Consider the following 17,946-nt stretch of genomic DNA (forward strand, 5'->3'; position numbering starts at 1 on the left):
AGTAGTTATGGCAGCATCTTGATTTCTCAGGTAATGGGCGCATCCTCCACTAAACTCGTATCTTTGGGGTGTTTCGGGCCATTTCATTGCTGCGCGAAATTCGATGCAAAACGGGCTAAATTGGTACAATTAATGCACAAGTTTGTACCACATAGTCACGTCAATTTTTCACAATGAACACACCCGATCCGTACAAAATTGGCTAGTAGTCCCGGTTTCTAACCCTTTCAGTCCTAGTTACCGGGACTACGAATCTGGGGCTAAAGACCTGGATTATTAGTCCCGGTTCCTACACCCGGGACTAAAGGGTCGGCAAGACAAAAATTACTTTGCACCTAGGACTTGAACCTGAGACCTCTTTCCTCGCTGCCACCCCACCTACACAACATAAGTAACTATAGTTGGAATGCTATCGTTTTGAACTAACACGTGGATGACCCTTTAGTCCGGATTGTGAAAGTGCATTTGGCCCTCTAAGTTGGTTTTGGTCTTGATGACAACCATAATTAAGGTTCTGTTGACGATCGCTATTGACCCATTTTGACTGTCAACTATCGTGCAAAAATTGAGCATCGGAAGGAGTAAATGGTAGCATAGGATGATTATTTGACGAATTCCACAGATGCTGATCTGAGAATATGTGCAGGAGAATTTGGGCCAAAACTGCACAGAACTAGCATATTACCCAAGGCACAAATTCCTGACCAAGCATAAACAAGCCTAAAGGCGGAAAAGGCCCATTTGGCAGCTACACAAGAGGAGGAGAAGCAGCCCATGTGCATGACACGTCATCAATCCAAGGCGATCTCCTCTCGACCAATCAGACACAAGTGCGAGGATTAAAGGGCCCACATGGCAGCCATGCACAAGGAGAAAACTTGGCATGCACTCATCCCTGCATGAGGGAGTCCACGTGTCAATCACCCAGCCAAAGAAGAGGTCGGTGGGCCACTGGGCCAGGACAGCCGACCACCATGGTCGGCCGACGGCCCAGTGGGCCCCACTGCCTCAATCCTCCACATGTCACTTCCCTATTGGCTCTAGAAGGCGGTTTGATGAGGCATGGCTGCAGCAACATGGCGTACACACCCATGGTTCCCTCCTATAAATAGTAGGGGAGGGGGTGAGAATAGGAACACACCACACATCAACACTTCACTTTCCTCTTGAGTTCTTACTTGAGTTGAGAGTTGTCTTAGGGAGTTCAGGGGTAGAGGTACTCAGGAGGGGTGCCGGTAACAACGCTCTTCTCCACTTTGTACCTCTACAAGAGAGTGAGGAGGAGTCGGGGTAAGTGCCGGGCTTGTCGGCACTCTTCTCCGCTTGCACCTCGATGGATGCTTATTTGGTTGTGAGTGTTCAAGAATTTCTTGTTTAGAATTAGAGTTTAGTTGCAAGTTATGTCTTCTGCCTTCTATTGAATTGAGTGTATGCTTAGAGTAGCATTTGATCCTAGCTTAAGACTCCGGATAGAGAAGGATAATCTTGGCCAGGGTTAGGATTAGTACAGAATAGCATTGACATGGTGTCTAGGCTAGACTTTACCACTCAGTTGTTCTATATTCCCACAGATTGAGAGGTAGCCGATAGGTGGGGACAGTCCTGTTCGAGCCCTAGTAACCCTCCACGTTTGATCATAGGATAGAGCATTATTACTGTAGCAACTGAATTGTTTAAGCCAGGGGAACCCAGTAGCTCGAAGTATAAGGCGAAGCTACCTCTTCTTTTAAGCATAGATTCTAGATCTTAGGAAGTCCTCTCTGTCCTATCCCTCCTACATAAGTGTGTGTCCCCTTGGATGAGCCTGAACCCGTAGATAGTGTACTCACGTTCCTCAGTGGAAACGATACCCTAGAATACTCCTAGGTGAAAGCTACAGCGGTATTCGTGCGCTTGCAGATTTTATTCATGACGTTACAAAGTACCAACAGATTCAAAGATCACTGAAATGAAAAAGAGCAACAAACGATGCCATATTTGCTAAAGAGATAGTGTTTGAGTGTCATTGAAGATCTTTTATAAATATCTATTTTGAATTTGAGTATATGAAACATCGTACTACTAAGAGGGATGCGAAAAGATTGTTTGGTGATGCCACAATGCCAACTTCAAAAGCTAACAACCCTTGAGAGAGACACAAATCACCCTTGAACACTTTAGTTCCTACAGTTTCTGTAGAGGTCGTGATGAGGAGTAGGTCCGATCTTCCGAGAGGTAAGGGTACGTTCGATTGGTGGAGGTCTCGACGTTGACGATCTGGCTTTAAATCAGCAAGATTCGAACCCTGCAACTGCTACACCATTGCTCCGTTCGTTATCAACCAAGCACAATTTGATTGACCTCGCCAAGAAGGCTTTTCCTGCAAGCGAATCGAAGGACACAAGCAAGAAGATGTAAACACGCAATCTGATATTGCAAATATGAATGAAGCGAATCACGAAAAAGGGTTCAAGAACTCGATTCCAAAGGACTAATCGACACAGTGGAGGAGATCAAGAACGGGGGCCCTGGATCAATGTATAAGGACTTGTCGCCACAGATACAACGATGCAATGTCTGTTCCTCGAAGAAAAACACAAGACTAAACAAAACCCAAGTCTAATCAGCGGCGGCTACTGAGTTTATGGGAGACACCAGGGGTGTCCTAGGGTTGGGGGGCGACCAGGGGGCACCCACAATATGGGCTTAAGGCCCGACACGATACAAAGCCTAAAAAGGCTCAAAATAGATGATGCAGCACCTTTCCGTGGTCACACAGAATGATCCACGAATCTTCTAGAGCTAGGACCAGAACCAAATGAAGCGTCTCAAGATCACCTCATTTGGACGCCGTATGAGGGAGATATCACTGAAACCGTGCAGGGGTGTCGGCTGAATCCGAAACGAACGCGATGACCGAGTTGGTGACGACTTGTAACTTGGAGAAGACCATGGCATGATCGTGTCCAGCATGGCGATGTCCTCATCAGGTCGGAAGTTCCGACCCCCATCAGAAGTGCCTCGGCTTCCGATAAGGAATTCTTGGCCAGTTGGTTTATATGTGGCCAGAAGTTCCGACCACCCTCGGAAGTGTCTTGCTGCCTTCGACAAAGGGTTCTCGGCCAAGTGATCTTATCTGGACTGAACATTCTGACCCTATGTCGGAAGTTTTGATAAACACATAACATGCACAATAACAGCTAGTTTTGGGGGCTCGGGTTTAAATACCCCCTCTTGCTTGGGCTGCTGACTTTCTTGTGAAGAACACACTCTTGAGCTTCAAATACTTCATCCCAATCCCTTCTTGAGCTAACCTTTACGAGGATTTGAGGTAGGGTTTGGGTGAGAGCAAGATTTGAGTGTGAGGTTGACCCTTGACTTGTGAGTGCAGCCATCTTCTTCTCAAGAGCACTAGAAGCATCTTCATCTGCCGATTCGCATTTGTTCCTCTTGAAGCTTGCTTCTAGATGGTTAGGAATCACCCGTGGAGCGTCCTCTCATGTGTGTGTGTTGTTATTTTGTAACGTCACGAATAAAATCCATAAGCGCACGGATACCGCTATAGTTTTCACCCAGGAGTATTCTAGGGTATCGTATCCACTGAGAAAAGTGAATACATCATCTACGGGTTCAGGCTCATCCAAGGACACACACACTTGCCTGGGAGAAATAGGATAGAGAGGACTTCCTAAGATCTAGAATATATGCTTAGAGGAAGAAATAACTTCACCTTAAACTTCGGGATACTGGTTTCCTTGACTTAATTAAGCCAGTTGCTCTGGAAAAAATGCTCTGTTATGTTACCGAATGTGGAGGGTTGCTAGGGCATGGACAGGGTTTTCACCAATTGCCGGCTACCTCATGAACTGTGGGCATACAAAACAACTGAGTGGTAAAGTCTAGCCTAGACACCATGTCTACGTTATTCCGTACTAATCCTAACCCTGGCCAAGATTATCCGTCTCTATCAGGAGTATTAAGCTAGGATCAAATGCTACTCTAAGCAAACACTCAATCCAGTAAAAGGCAGAAGAAATACTTGCAACTAAACTTTAATTCCACTACTACAAAATTCTATTTTGCGAGGCACTTGAAAACCGGCTCGGAGGCGGGCACAATTTTTAACCGGGCATTAACCGAGGCGGTTATTTTATATTAACCGAAGCGGTTACAAAAATCTGCCTCGCAAAATCGATTACCTGAGGCGGGCACTACTAATATAACCGCCTCAGTTAATACACATTAACTGAGGTGATCATCCTTATTTAACCGCCTCAGTTAATGACTAACTGAGGCGACCAGTGTAACTCAACTGCTCGGTAAAAAAAGTCCAGCCCACTAGCCCAAATGGCCCAGTTGCAAGCACAAGTATATATGTAGCTCTTAGGGTTTGGAGTCCAAATTTCTCACTCTCCTTCTCCACATCCGCTGCCGCTCCCTCTCCCTCTCCCCCTCCCTCTCCCAGATCTCCTCCTCCCCCCTCCCTACCCGTGCCGCCGGAGCCCCTCCTCCTCGTCCCCCGCGACGCACAGCGGCCGTGGCGACCCGCCAGCGCCACTCCTCCTCGTCCCCCCTACGTTGCGCGGCGTGCGGCGGCCGCGGTGGCTCACGGGCGCCCCTCCTTCTCTCCCTCCGACACAGGACCGGCGGCGGACCGCGGTGCAAGGTGGACGGGTGGCGAACGGCGCGAGCGGCGCTCGTCCAGAGCACGACCCTCCAGTGCGGCCTCGGGCCTCAGCATGGAGGGAGGCGCCGGGGCGGGGCCCGATCCGCCACCGCCGGCCTCCTCCGGCGTGGCCTCGACCAAATTTTTGAACCAAAGTACCAGTCCACTCTAAATAGCCTTGCATACTCCTTGATCCTTTAAATTTATTTTCAGTTAGTCGGGTCAGTCTTGCTGAGTACTATTTTGTACTCAGTGTTTGTGCTTAAATGTTTTTAGCAGCGCCGCCGGAGGAGCCGCAGGAGTGTAGCACCAAGACTCAGAGAGTATGTTGAGTCCATACATCTCTGAATGATTTATAAACTCTTATGATATAAGACCTGCATGTTAACCAACCCTACGGCTATAGGTCTACGCATTCGAACTCTATAGAAATGGTTTGCACTAAGGTTTGTTCTTATTGTGTAATAAATCTCATCTTTATATATATATATATATATATATATATATATATATATATATATATATATATATATATATATATATATATATATAAACTTTCAACGTCTGTGTGTGATATCTGATGCTCCAATGCAAATCGATCATGTACGCACATCATAGACATGGTTGTACAGTGGACGATTCGGGTGAAACCCGACAGACTATCGGATTTATTCCATTTTAAGAGCGTTGGCTGAATTATCCCTTTAAATGATGATCAAGCACTCTTAAGCCGGGATAAATTGGGACCATGTATTTCGACGGTTCACTCAAGTTAGGCGGAGGGGGAGCAGGCGTGCTTTTCATCTCTCCAAGAGGTGAACAACTCAAGTACATTTTCCAGATCCTCTTCGAAGTATCCAACAATGAAGCAGAATACGAAGTGCTCCTACATGGCCTTCGACCGGCCATATCCCTTGGCATCAAGCGACTACTCGTCTACGGAGACTCCCTCCTTGTGGTCCAGCAAGTGAACAAGGAGTGGGATATCAACAAAGAAACCATGGATGCTTATATCGCAGAAATCAGGAAGCTTAAAACAAGTTTTCAGGATTGGAGATCCATCACGTCATCCGTGACAATAATGTTGCAGCCGATGTCATGTCAAAACTTGGTTCCGACAGAGCAGAGGTCCCCCTAGGAATCTTTATCCATGAGCTACATCACCCTTCAATCAACACTTCCACTCCAATGGAAGTCGACACGGCTCCTCAAGAAACTAGTCAATTGGTCATGATGATCGAAGTTGACTAGCGTGCTACATTCATCGACTACATCAAGATAAAGTACTTCCTCTGAGTATTTAAAAGGACGACGTAGAAGCAATACGTATCATGTGTCGTAGCAAGAACTACATCCTCGTTGATGATAAACTCTACAAACGAGGCGTGGGATCTGGTGTACTCATGAAATGTGTCATAGCAGAAGAAGGAAAAGAGATTGTACAAGAACCTCATGAAGGAACATGTGGAAACCATGCTGCCTCGCGTACCTTAGTCGGCAAAGTCTTCAGATTAGGATTTTAATGGCCAACAGCGTTATCAGATGCAGAAGCACTCGTCAGACGGTGTCCAGGATGCCAGTACTTCGCCAAACAGAATCACTTGCCTAAGGCAATACAAACCACCATACAGGACGTAGGGTATTATGCTCTGGTGTCTTGAACCTATCTAAATCTTTGTGTTCCTTGCACCATCGCATTATAATCTCGGCGAGTCCATGCCTACAATCAATCTCCTCGGGGTATACCTCAGAAAACTTGCCGGTAAAACACCGACACCGAGCCCTGGAGGACGAGCGCCAGGTTGGCGGAGCTCAATGCCGCACGCCAGACCCTGGATGACGCGCACGCCCAATCGGTCATCGTCGCTATGGAGCTTGAACAACTCTGAAAGGAGCGGGACGAGCTGCATAGTGGACTCCAGACCGCCGCCTTGCGGGAGCGCGACGCCGCCATACAGGGCCGCGATGCCGCCGCCAAAGAGCGCGACGCTGCGATCCAGGGATGCGATGCCGCGTTGTCGAACGCGGAGGAGGCGTCAAAGCGGGAGAGGACTGTGCTCTCGAGCCTGCAAAGTATTTTTGGGTCTCATTTCTCCCTTCCACAAAAAACTCTCCTGATTTTGTCTACTGCTCGGATAAACCATTTAGGAACTTTGATGGCGACTAGCAAGTAAATAGGAATGGTAGTTAGTAAAAATCTTACTAATGCAGGGTCGTGTTCCCAAATAAGTGGTAGGGAAATTAGTTGTTGTGCACTGCAGGGTGGTGTTCACAACCTCCACAATTTCCCCATCACAATGAATCGGAATAAACCAGCTTTTCTGTATGTTGGTCTGCAGTCCAGAAGCATCACAAAATATTTTTAGGAGCTCCTTAGTAATATGAAGATCCTCTTTCTCTGATCTAATAAAGAGTGTCACATCATCTGCATATAAGGACAATCGCTGACCAGTAGAGTGGAGGGGTATGAGCAGGCCTTCCGCTTCAGCTTTGAAAACCACCCTATTTAGAACATTCATGACCAAGATACACGGCATGGGGGAGAGGGGATCTCCCTGCCGAAGCCCTCGCCGATGAGTAATGAAAGCTCCCGGCTCTCCATTTAGAAGAACCTGAGTTGAGGCCGAATGTAAGAGATTAGAGAGTAAATGTAGGAGTATCTCCTTTTTTATTCTGTAGCTCAATGTCTGTAATTTTGTAAGGGAATTAATGGAATTTTTCGGCCATGATAAATCTCTACTGCCTTGGAGGTTCATTTTCAATCAAATCCAAAACCTCATGATTTAGGTAACATTTCAATAGAATCTTAGACAATCATGTGATTCTGAAAAAGTAACATTACCTTACCGAATAATTTTACATCTATCAGATACCAGCAACTATGCAAAGAAAGGAATTTCAAGCTATATTTAAGAATCAGCATGAATTTCAAACCAAAAAAAGGAGTTGAATAAGTTTGTAACAACATAAAATTGTCTCCAGAATTCAGAAAAAGTAATAGGAGCTTAACCCATACTCAATGTAGTACTGAAAATACTAAAGAGATACCTAGAATCACATATCAATTTTGGTGTCTCACTTGATTGCTAATAATGAGCTTATATACACATAAGCAGTTTGTTTATCAAGGCTGATGCTGAAGGACTGCTATCACCTTTGCATTCCACCGGGCAGAGACTCTCTCTCTATGCTGACGATGTGGCACTCTTTATCAGTTCAAATGCTGAAGATCTCCAGCTCACAAAAGATATCCTGCAAATTTTTGGAGAAGCCTCAGGATTACAAACTAATTGGCAGAAGAGCTGTGTGATACCCATACAATGTGGTGAGGGAATTGTGGAGGAAGTAAACAACACTTTACAGTGCAATACTTCTAGTTTCCCCACTACCATTTTGGGTCTGCCTATTGCTGACAAGAAGCTGAGAAGAGGAGACTTGCTTATCTGTGTTAGGAAAAATAGTGGAGACAATAGAATAGTGAATTGTTGTAGCAATTTTCATTGATCTCATGGTTACAATATATACAAGAGATTACTTGGTCACTAATTCTAGAAATTAGTGACTCTTTGTAAGAGCAGCAATAAGGTAGGATTATAGTCTTTAACCATGGCTGTTACCATGGCATTAACTCCTTGAATGTTACATCATTGCTCTAACTCCATGGCTGCTGCATTTGTGGGGGCAAATACATATGTTTTGTAACAATCTGGATTGAGAAAATAGCTAACAAATTGCTAACCTTGGCTGGTCGAACAGTGCTTGTACGCTTCGTGCTCACAGCAATTCCCATCCATTTGCTGGTCGCCATAAAAGTTCCCAAGTGGTTCTTGCGAGCTCTTGATAAAACAAGAAGAGGATTTCTTTGGACGGGCAGGAAACAAGCCAATGGCGGCAATTGTTTAGTATCCTAGGAAAAGGTTATGAGATCTATCGATCTATGGGGGCTGGGCATTCACAACCTTGAGATAATGGGAACCGGTGTAGATTGCTTCTTCCCCAGCGGAGTCGCCAAAAAGTATGTTGACGCTAATTCGGTCAACACACCAATGCGCTAGTATGGGTGGATCGCAGTGATCAATCACCAGCGAACTTCAGGCAGCAACCGGTCAGACCGACCGAACTGACCGGTTGGAAGCAGAAGTATGCATAGACCTAGAAGCTCAAGCTCGGGAGAGACCCTGTCGGAGCTTGAAGAACTAGGGTTGTCTTGAGGTCGGCAGGCCACCCAAGACGCCCTTGAATGCTGTAGAGACGAGCAAAGAACATCAAAGGGGTTGAAAAAGCTAGGGTTTGGAAAATAGTGTAAATAGAATTGTTTTGATTCGATTGTGTTTAGAAAACCCTCAATCGGCCGTAGCCTTTATATTTATAGGCCGGGGAGGATGTACCCCTTCCAAATCGGGTTACAAAAGGACTCCAAATCTAAAACCCTAACCAGACTCAGATTATAGGCCTAGACCGGTCTGACCTGTCGGCCTAACCGGTCAGACCAATCGGCCACAGTATTGGCCAATTTTGGCCGCCAAGGTCCGACCTATCGGCCCAACCGGTCAGACCAATCGGCCACAGTATTTGCCAGTTTTGGCCGCCAACATCGAGGTCGTCTGACAGGAGGGTCCAAGATGAGCTGTAATCCACTTAGGGAAATGAGGAGGGAAATTACCCTATGCCCCTAGAATATTCCAGGAATATGGCCGTTGTAAGAGTTTTGGATCGTAATCAGCCAAGGGAGGTGAACAACGCCCTAATAAATACCCATGTAACAATCATTGATGGGACATTGAAAACAAAGAGTGAGAAAGCCGGACACCAGTCTGAAGACCACAACTTCTTCATTGTGCTCTTGCATCTTCACCTAACGCGCTCTCCGAGACTGTTGTAGTGTCCGTGCAGTTTGGAGACACTGCACCAACAGGCGAAGCGCAGAACTAGGCAGGCACCTGATTGTTCGGCAACGCAACGCGAGCCCAACGATTGAGATGCAAGGATCGCATGTTCCAATACGGCGCTAGCCAACCGATCGGCATTGCAGGGGCCAGAGATTGGTGCTAGCCAACCCGACGTGTCCAAGCTGCCCCGGCGCCTCCCCCGCCACGAATATTATCGAAGATTTTACTACCTTCAAGTGCAACTACAAGTAGGGGAAGAGGGCCGGAAAGAGGAGGGAAAACGGCAGGGGCAACAACTGGACTAGGTAGGGGAAGGGGAGGAGGAGGAAGAGCCACAAAAAGTTTGGCCGCATTATTCGGCATAGATTCTCAGATGTGATGCTTTTCATTTGACCTCTATAACCTCTCCAAAACTTTGCCTTTTGTTGGACTTGAGTTTTGGAATCTGATATGAATATGATGGTGCCTCTGTTTGGACATGATGGAATGTGATATGTTACTTTTGTGGACATATATACGTATGTTATGCAAGTTATGTGAACTTGAACTTATCATGTTGTGTCATATTGCTGCCAAAATTTTGAAAAGTTTATCAAATTTTGGTCATTTTTGCAAGTCATAAAAATCTGGTTTCAATTTGCTAGAGAAAGTTCATTTAAGACCAATCAAAATGTTATTCTATTCAAAACAGGGGTAAATCACCAAAATTAGATAATAGTAGGGGCAAATCCACAAGGGCAAATTGGTCTTTTCAAAGAATTTTAACACCATAAACTACCTTTTATGGAATAGGGACAAACTCTACCTTCATTTTCAAAAAGCAGGGGCAAATTCACAAAGTTCAAAAAATATAAGGAAAATCACCATTTCACTTCGAAATAGGGGCAAGAACCCCAAAGCCTCTTAAAGTATATATATAGATATAAAGATAGCTATGCATGTGGGGGAAATAAATTCATATTATAGTATTCTAAAGATTGCACCAATTTAATTGGAACTGTAATGGGCGGCTATGTTTAGAAGGAAAATAACTTTTTCATTCTTATTAGCTTATATTAGTAATCCAATACAGATACAGTACTCCAATACACCTAAAAAAATATTGATCGGCCTATCAATCACCCAAATTGATTCAACTCAATTTTGAAAGGTATTGGCCGGCCAATGAATCCTTATAATTGATTCAACTCGATTAGAAAATGTATTTGCCGGCTATGTTTGGGTGGTAACTTCTGTAATCTTAATCCCATCCAATTAGGAAATGTATTGGCTATCCAATAAGCTATCCATAGGAGTGCATGCGGCTCCATGTGTACATATACATCTTCTATAATCGAATTTTCATCCAATTAGGAAATATATTGGTCGGCCAATCAGACTATCCATATGACGGCAAATAGTGCATGCTGCTCCTTGTATATATATACCTGCAGAAGCTTAGTCACGGTTCACATATAAAACAACCACATATTCTTCTATACAGTAACAAATAGAATTGAAAGAGTATTATTTAAATGCTGTGTAACAAGCAGATGATGTGTGACAATAGTGCGTGTGTGATGGAATAATATTTAATCCTCGTGTAGTAATTTTCAAGTGGAGTGAATTGCTCGGCAATAATAAAGAAAATAACTTTTTAGTAGTCATTTTAATGTAATCAAATTATTTTTCATATAACTTTTTAAAAATATGTACCTATGACTCGTGCATCTTCACTAGTTCAAGAAAGTAACCCTGCATTTGGAGCAACCAAGATGGTAGTTTTATGATACCATGCAGTCATAAGTATGCAGATTCCATTCAACTTTCAAAATGGAGGACTTGAAACCAAAAACTTCAGTTTCATTATTCCAACTTATAACTAGGTATTCAGGTTTCTAATGCAAAGCAGTTCGGAACAGAATTTTTCAAACATGAAAAACTCTGATGAAATTTTGAATCCCGCATATTGTAAAATTGCATATCAGCCATCAACCTATGAGAGTAGGGTACTCATTAGATAATAAGCTGACCAAAAAATCTCTAGTAGCCATTTTGAATCTACGGAACGGGAGATTCCTGCTGTACTTAACTGAATAACTTGGACCTTATGCTCTGTTTCCTTGAAATAAAGCGGGAATACTCCTTTTCTCCAAAAAAAATCTAAGGAACGGGGAAATCGATGATGCACTAAAAAAGGCTGAATGGGGAAAGCATACAAAACCTACGGATCAACAATGCCATTCTTAGCTGATGTATCAGATTGGAAAAGGTAAAGGTTTCATATTTGCTTCTTCCATTCAATTCTGAGCTTTGATAGAAATAATACCAAGAAAGATGGATGGCGTCATTTTATAGTAGACCACTTGCCTCACAATATACCACTTAAGAAACCCCTACACAAGGATCGAACAATTCAATATCCCCATATTTCACATTACAATAATATAACAAGCAAGCATTCGTATAGAGAGAGGAAAATAGGGGCATAAGTTACCAGAATCCCGAAGATGCCTTTTCCTCATCCCTGCATCAAATATGAGAAAAAATTATTCCAACATATTTTACAGTGTTGAAAAGGTATCCGGAACCATATCAGTACAGAAATAGAATAGATGTGGATGCCATTTGCACATGATACGTTCTTTTTTGTCAATGCAACACTCCAAATTTTCTGTGAAAGATTTTTTTTTATTAGGGCTATTGGTGCGCATGTCCTGTAAAACTATGTGCTTCATGTGAGATAACATTAAAGTACACCAGCACTCTTATCCTTAAGTTGTTCGATAGCAGTAGATGAAAGATTATTGTGAGTGTAGCAGCATTCCTGTTATAGAACATAGACAGAAAACACATTGGCTTCAATAAGGTAAAAGTCAGTAACACAGAAAAAGGTTGACATTTCAAAAAAAAAAAAACACATGTACGTTTGCTAGCAACAACTGGACCCTGCACCACCAACTTAATGTGGACATCTTGGATTGATATATACGAGAGAAATTGCATATATATTCCAATTTGTTTGGTTTAATGAGGTAGTCTTGTTATGTGGTTCAGTGTATGGACTCAGATAACACAATTTGCATGTTTTGAAATTTGCTGTCGTCGGTGTTTCGATCACCAGCTAGTAAATTTGTGCCGCGCTTTTCCGTGGCTCAATGGCTAACACTCAAAGATAATGGTTTAGACTGGTTCGGGCAAGTGCTCGACATCTAGTATGGGTGGTGTTCTTCGTGTTCCTTGTGTTCGAGTGCTGGGTGCTTACAATGGGGCGCTTGCAAACAGATGTGGTGTGTGTAGAGAGAGTGTTAAGAGAGAGAGAAAGGAGGCCCAGCTCTACTTTATATCTGTGGGCTGTTACAATGTGAGAGAAAGGGGTAACTCACCCTCACCCCGGGTTGACATTCCGGCGAGGAGGTCGGGAACCTTACGCAATTTCTATCTAGGGCCCTCAGTGGTCGTGCCATGTCCCGAAGCCAAGTCTTGTCCGCCCACTCCGCAACGCCACCTATTATGGCTTCGATTGTGTTGGCCATCACTCTAGCAGGGCATGGCGTGAGCGTGCTCATTGTACGACAGCCCTAGTCCATCAGGGCAACGCTTGTCCTGCTGGCGGGATCTACGTCGTTTCTAGAGATCGGGAGGTCAGGCCTCCCATTCCCGGCCGCAATAGTGCGCAGCGGGCCCCGCTAGCCCGATTATGGCCCATCCCATCGCTTCTGTCACGGAGGGTGCAGTTGGTGTGATAGCTTGTCTGCGGGGTCATGATGCCTTGGCCGACCAGGAGCGCCCCCACTGATCCTCTGGTCCATAGGTGGCTCCCCTACCCTGTTTTTCAGACGAGGAGCATAGGCGTGCATACGCATCATGTCGATTCAGTGCATTAATTACCCCTGCGCCCTCCCTAAGGGGTGGAGGGGATGCACTTGGTCGTTGGGTTGGCGCTAGTTCCCTAACCCCGTGGGGCTTGTCCTGGGTTGGGGAAGCACCACGTGTCCGGAGTCCGCTTGTTGGGCCTCTATGCTGTTATCCTGCCTGGTGGGCCAGCGCCTGCTTGTTCAACAGACCAATCAATGCGATTATAGCCAGCTAGCTCCGTCTCGGCTCCTGTTGACCTCTCTTCAGAGAGCCGCGTGAAGGCTGTGCTCCATTCTCATCTTGCTTTCGCAGGCGTGTTGTGCGCCGATTTACATTTCCTCTATTGGGTCAGATCTCGATGAAGTCATCATGGATCTCACGCTCGTGCTCAATGTGATTCGTGCCTCAAAGATCGCTTCTCCACCATCGGCCTTCACCTCAAGCGTAAAAGACTGTTTCCCTCATTCCTCGAGGTCCGAAGCGATTTGCTTCTTGAGGAACTGACTATGCAGCATCAGACACCGGCGCCATCTACTGCCCTCATTGCCTTGGCTGGGGATGCCTCCTCCAAGCTGCCCTCCTCCACCAGCGTCAGGCGGTTGTGAGGACATCCCTTCTACCGATATAGCCAGATGATGAGGACATCCCTTCTACCAATACAGCCAATGCCTATTTCACAACAAAGACCAATGCCTCGACTCGTGCACGATAACTCAACTATTAGATTGGAGGATGGACTACAATGACAACAAACAAGTGGAAGGAGGCATGAGGACAGGAAGGATCAAACCAAAGAATCAGATTGCAAGTTCGGACATCCAGTTTGGACCTCCAGGAACTGACAACTTCCACGGGACATAATTCTTTGCTCTGAAGGTTGTTTGAGGCCTATGAGTACTTGCTGAAAATGTCTTGAAGTCTACTTTCAGATGGATCTAATATCATGATGAAATTCCTCTAAAGCAAAGCGGAATCGCCAAAATGACATTCGGACTTCCAGACATAGGCTGAAACATTTGTATCTCGTTCAGCCCGGGGCCCATTGTAAGTTAGAGTTTCGACCTCAGAACCCTCTTGGCTGTCTTCCCACCTAACCACTTCCTGGGGATAAGGATAACAGATACCCCAAACATAGTCCATTAGAATAATCAGGCCAAATTATAATAAGGCAGTATAAAGCAACCGGGGCCCAGCATGACGTTCGACGGGCCAGAAGGCCCAGCATGGAGGGAACGGCCCACTCCTCTCGGGAGGGTGCCGTCTCGCCCGACGCCCGACCCCCGAAAGAGGGGGCCCGTCATGGCTGACCTCTGCGGGAGGTTTTCGCCTCACCCGACCCCCGCGAAGGAGCTCCGCCTCGCCCGACCTCCGCGAAGGAGCTCCCCCTCGGCCCGACCCTCATGGCCCACATGACCCGCGGTCATGGTTGTCCAGGAAATCGGGAGTATCCCCGGCCAAAAGCTGGACGCCGGCATGGTCCCGGGATGCCAAGGACGTGACTGTCCCACATTCCTGTACGGAGACATAGTGGGCGACGGGTTAGCTCCCGCCGTTCGGGTGGGGACGCGGCCTTGCCACTCCGCCTGCCGCCATCAACAATGACCAAGGGACGTACGCCACGTCAGGATGGAATGGAACGCCATGCCCCGCAAATGGAGGACACGGCAGCCAGGCGGGAATCCGTCTGGCAGGCAGAAATCCCGTCTCCCACGACGCTACGGTGGATATTGTGTCAGAACGTACGGACAAGACACCCCCAACGACTCAAGTCAAGATAGGTCAACAGGACCCACCGTTGAGTTAGCAAGCGGGGGTCGGGAGTCGCCCGACCCCCACGCATCTTCCTTCTCTCTGTGTGTAAATCCTCACTCCTTGGGCTATAAAAGGGGGGATGCGCATCCCTTGCAGGGCATCCGAACGTTCACACTCCTATCCGCACTCGCTCGCTCGCACACACACATACACACACCAGAGACTTGGGACCCTCGCTCCCTCTCTCGCCCGTTTGTACCCCCTACTGCAAACTTTGAATACAAGAGCATGAGAGCTCGAACTGGACGTAGGGACATTCCGTCCGAACCAGTATAAAACCTCGTGTCTCCGAACTTGTGACGCGCACACAAATTCACTAGCCGATAATCCGGAACACCGACAGTTGGCGCGTCAGGTAGGGGATTTGCGCGTCACGCTTAGTAAGGCTTCGGATGGCCAGCCACGCCGAAGGATGGGCTTCGGGCGCGCGCGTACGCTTCGGCAGCCTGGACTTCATCGTCGCCACCGACGGGAGCCTGGTACAAATCCAGACCCCCGTGCGCTCCGACAACAACGACGCTCTCGTCGACACGCTGCAGGGCCTACGCCTCCAAAGCTAGGAGCCAGACGTCCCTACAGTTTCGTCTTCTGGGACTTCCGACAGCGCGCGCCTGGAGTGTCAGCTCCAGGCATTCCTGGGCCGACAGCCGGCACAGGATGATCTGCGCTGCACCGTCTACTTGCTCGCCAACGTGGCCGCGCAGCTGGCCGGGGGTAATCCCATATCCTCGGACGCCATGCTAGATCACGCCACAAAGTCGTTTCCATTCGGCATGGAGAACGCGACCCAGTGCATGCATCGCCATATGGTGTAGCACGGCCCCACCCATCCTAACGATAGCGAGCTCGTCGGGATGGTAGAGCTTGTCGCCGACTCCGACGACGACCTCCTCGCTGAGGACTCCTTACTAGGATCCGATACTAGGTCCTGCACCGGGAGCCACCACCCCTCGTTGGAGTGCTTCGTGACAGGCACTCCTGAAGGTTACGTGGAGGATGCCGAGGATTCATCTCGGCATTCCCGCGATCGCACTCCCCCACCCGACCCCGCGCCGGTCCAGGGAGATAGACATCAGGTCCCGCCCCCAGCTCCCACGCCGGCATAGGGGGGCGGATGGCCAATGCAACTGCCACCTGCTCCTCCATCGGGGTGGGGTAATGGTCACCAAACTGGCCAATGGCGGGCTAACCTCATCGCTTGTCAAAAAGAGCTCGAGGAGTCCCAGCTCCAGCTGGAGCAAGAGCGCGCGGCGCTCGAGCAAGAGCTCAGACGACGCGCCGGCAGAGGACGCGCCCGCGCCCACGCGGGCGAGGTCAATTGCAAGATAGTCGAGGACCGACAGGGCTCCCCGGTTTTCGCCCGGGCTAGCCAGAACGTCGCCGCAGCAGCAGCCTTGCTCAAGGCACTACCCGCAGCAATGACGCCGGAGGAGCAACGCGCCCGCGAGAAGATGTGCAAGCATCTACACCTCGCGGCCGATCAGCAGGCGGAGAACTCAATGTCACGGCAGCATAACCTTCTGGAACGGCAGCCCGACCCCGCCACCCCGGGGGGAAGAAACATCCCCGTTCGGTCCGCCTCGAGGAATGATGGCCACCGGCCTGGTCATCGTGGGCAGGACAAGGCGCGCGGTTCCCCGCCACGACAAGGTAACCCGCGCAACAATGAACCGCGACGGGGAGACTCCCGCGCTCAGTCCCACGACCACGACGGGAGACGCGGAAACGTTCCAGTCAAGCAGCGGCTAGGACACGATCGTGACGCTCGTCATACCATCAAGGCCTGCCGCCGCGAGTACGACTACGACGACGAGGCAGGCTCAGTGGCAAAAAACTACCACCCATGCCGGGGAGGCCGCTATGACAGCGGTGAGGACCGGAGCATGAGCCCCGAGCCGCCGGGCCCTAGGTGTTCACCGTCGGCATCCGCAGCTCGCACGTGCCGGCCAAGTACCGACCCCCCACCAACATCACGAAGTACGGAAAGCGATGCATTCATCATCCACAACCTCCCGCTGTACCTGGCCGACTCCGCTCGTACTTGGCTCGAGCACCTCCCCTCCGATAGGATCGCCTGTTGGGAGGATCTGAAAGAGATCTTCGTGGGGAATTTTTAGGGCGCGTACGAACGCCCCGGAAATCCGTGGGACCTCAAGAACTGCCAGCAAAGGCCGAGAGAGTCCCCTCGGGATTACATCCGACGCTTCTCAAAAGACTGCAACGCAGTCCCCAACGTCGCCGATGCCGACGTCATCGGGGTGTTTCTTTCTGGGACATCCTGCGTATCGCTGGTCCACAAGCTGGGCCGCAAGGGACCCCCGCACCACCAAGGAGCTCCTGAACATCCCGACCAACCACGCCTCCGGCGAGGAGGTAGTGGGCGCGATTTTCGATCAAGTCCAAGGGTCGGCCAAGCGAGACGACACGGTTGACGAAGGCCCGTCGGACCGTTTCGGCAAGAAGAACAAGAAAAACAAGAAGAAGGGTGGCGGGAGCATCGTGGCCATGGCCGACCGCAAGCCTGGCAAGGAACCGGCAGGTCAAACCAACGACCACTTCGAGAAGATGCTCGAGAAACCCTGCCCCAACCATCAGCACCGCGTAAGCCACCTCATGAAACACTGCAGTCTCCTAAAGAAGTGGCTCGCCGGGAACCGGAAGAAGGGGGAGCCGAAGAAAAAGCCCGAGCCAGAGGGTGACGCCGAAGGGGAGAAGGAAGAAGACTTCCCCGAACATGACGTCCTCATGATCTTTGGAGGGCCG

General features: G+C 48.2%; 1 protein-coding gene across 16 annotated transcripts in view; it reads right to left on the reverse strand.

Moving 5' to 3' along the window:
- Positions 1 to 6,908: 6,908 nt before the first annotated feature.
- The window catches only part of LOC120712040 (probable adenylate kinase 5, chloroplastic), a 31,206-nt gene continuing 20,168 nt past the window's right edge, over positions 6,909 to 17,946 (reverse strand). For 3 of the 16 annotated variants that reach the window (XR_005690620.1, XR_005690627.1, XR_005690628.1), the window contains 2 exons: positions 12,011 to 12,040; positions 11,726 to 11,909 (listed from right to left, as the gene is read on the reverse strand). Coding sequence is in view for 7 of the 16 variants with exons in the window: in XM_039997724.1 (XP_039853658.1) it covers positions 12,214 to 12,340 (127 nt within the window). In the remaining 9 variants the exon portion in view is untranslated. The other 13 variants (XR_005690623.1, XR_005690626.1, XR_005690621.1 and 10 more) reach the window with 10 other exon arrangements.

The sequence above is a fragment of the Panicum virgatum genome, chromosome 6K (genome assembly GCF_016808335.1).
Source record: "Panicum virgatum strain AP13 chromosome 6K, P.virgatum_v5, whole genome shotgun sequence".
In the NCBI taxonomy this organism is placed as follows: Eukaryota; Viridiplantae; Streptophyta; class Magnoliopsida; order Poales; family Poaceae; genus Panicum; species Panicum virgatum.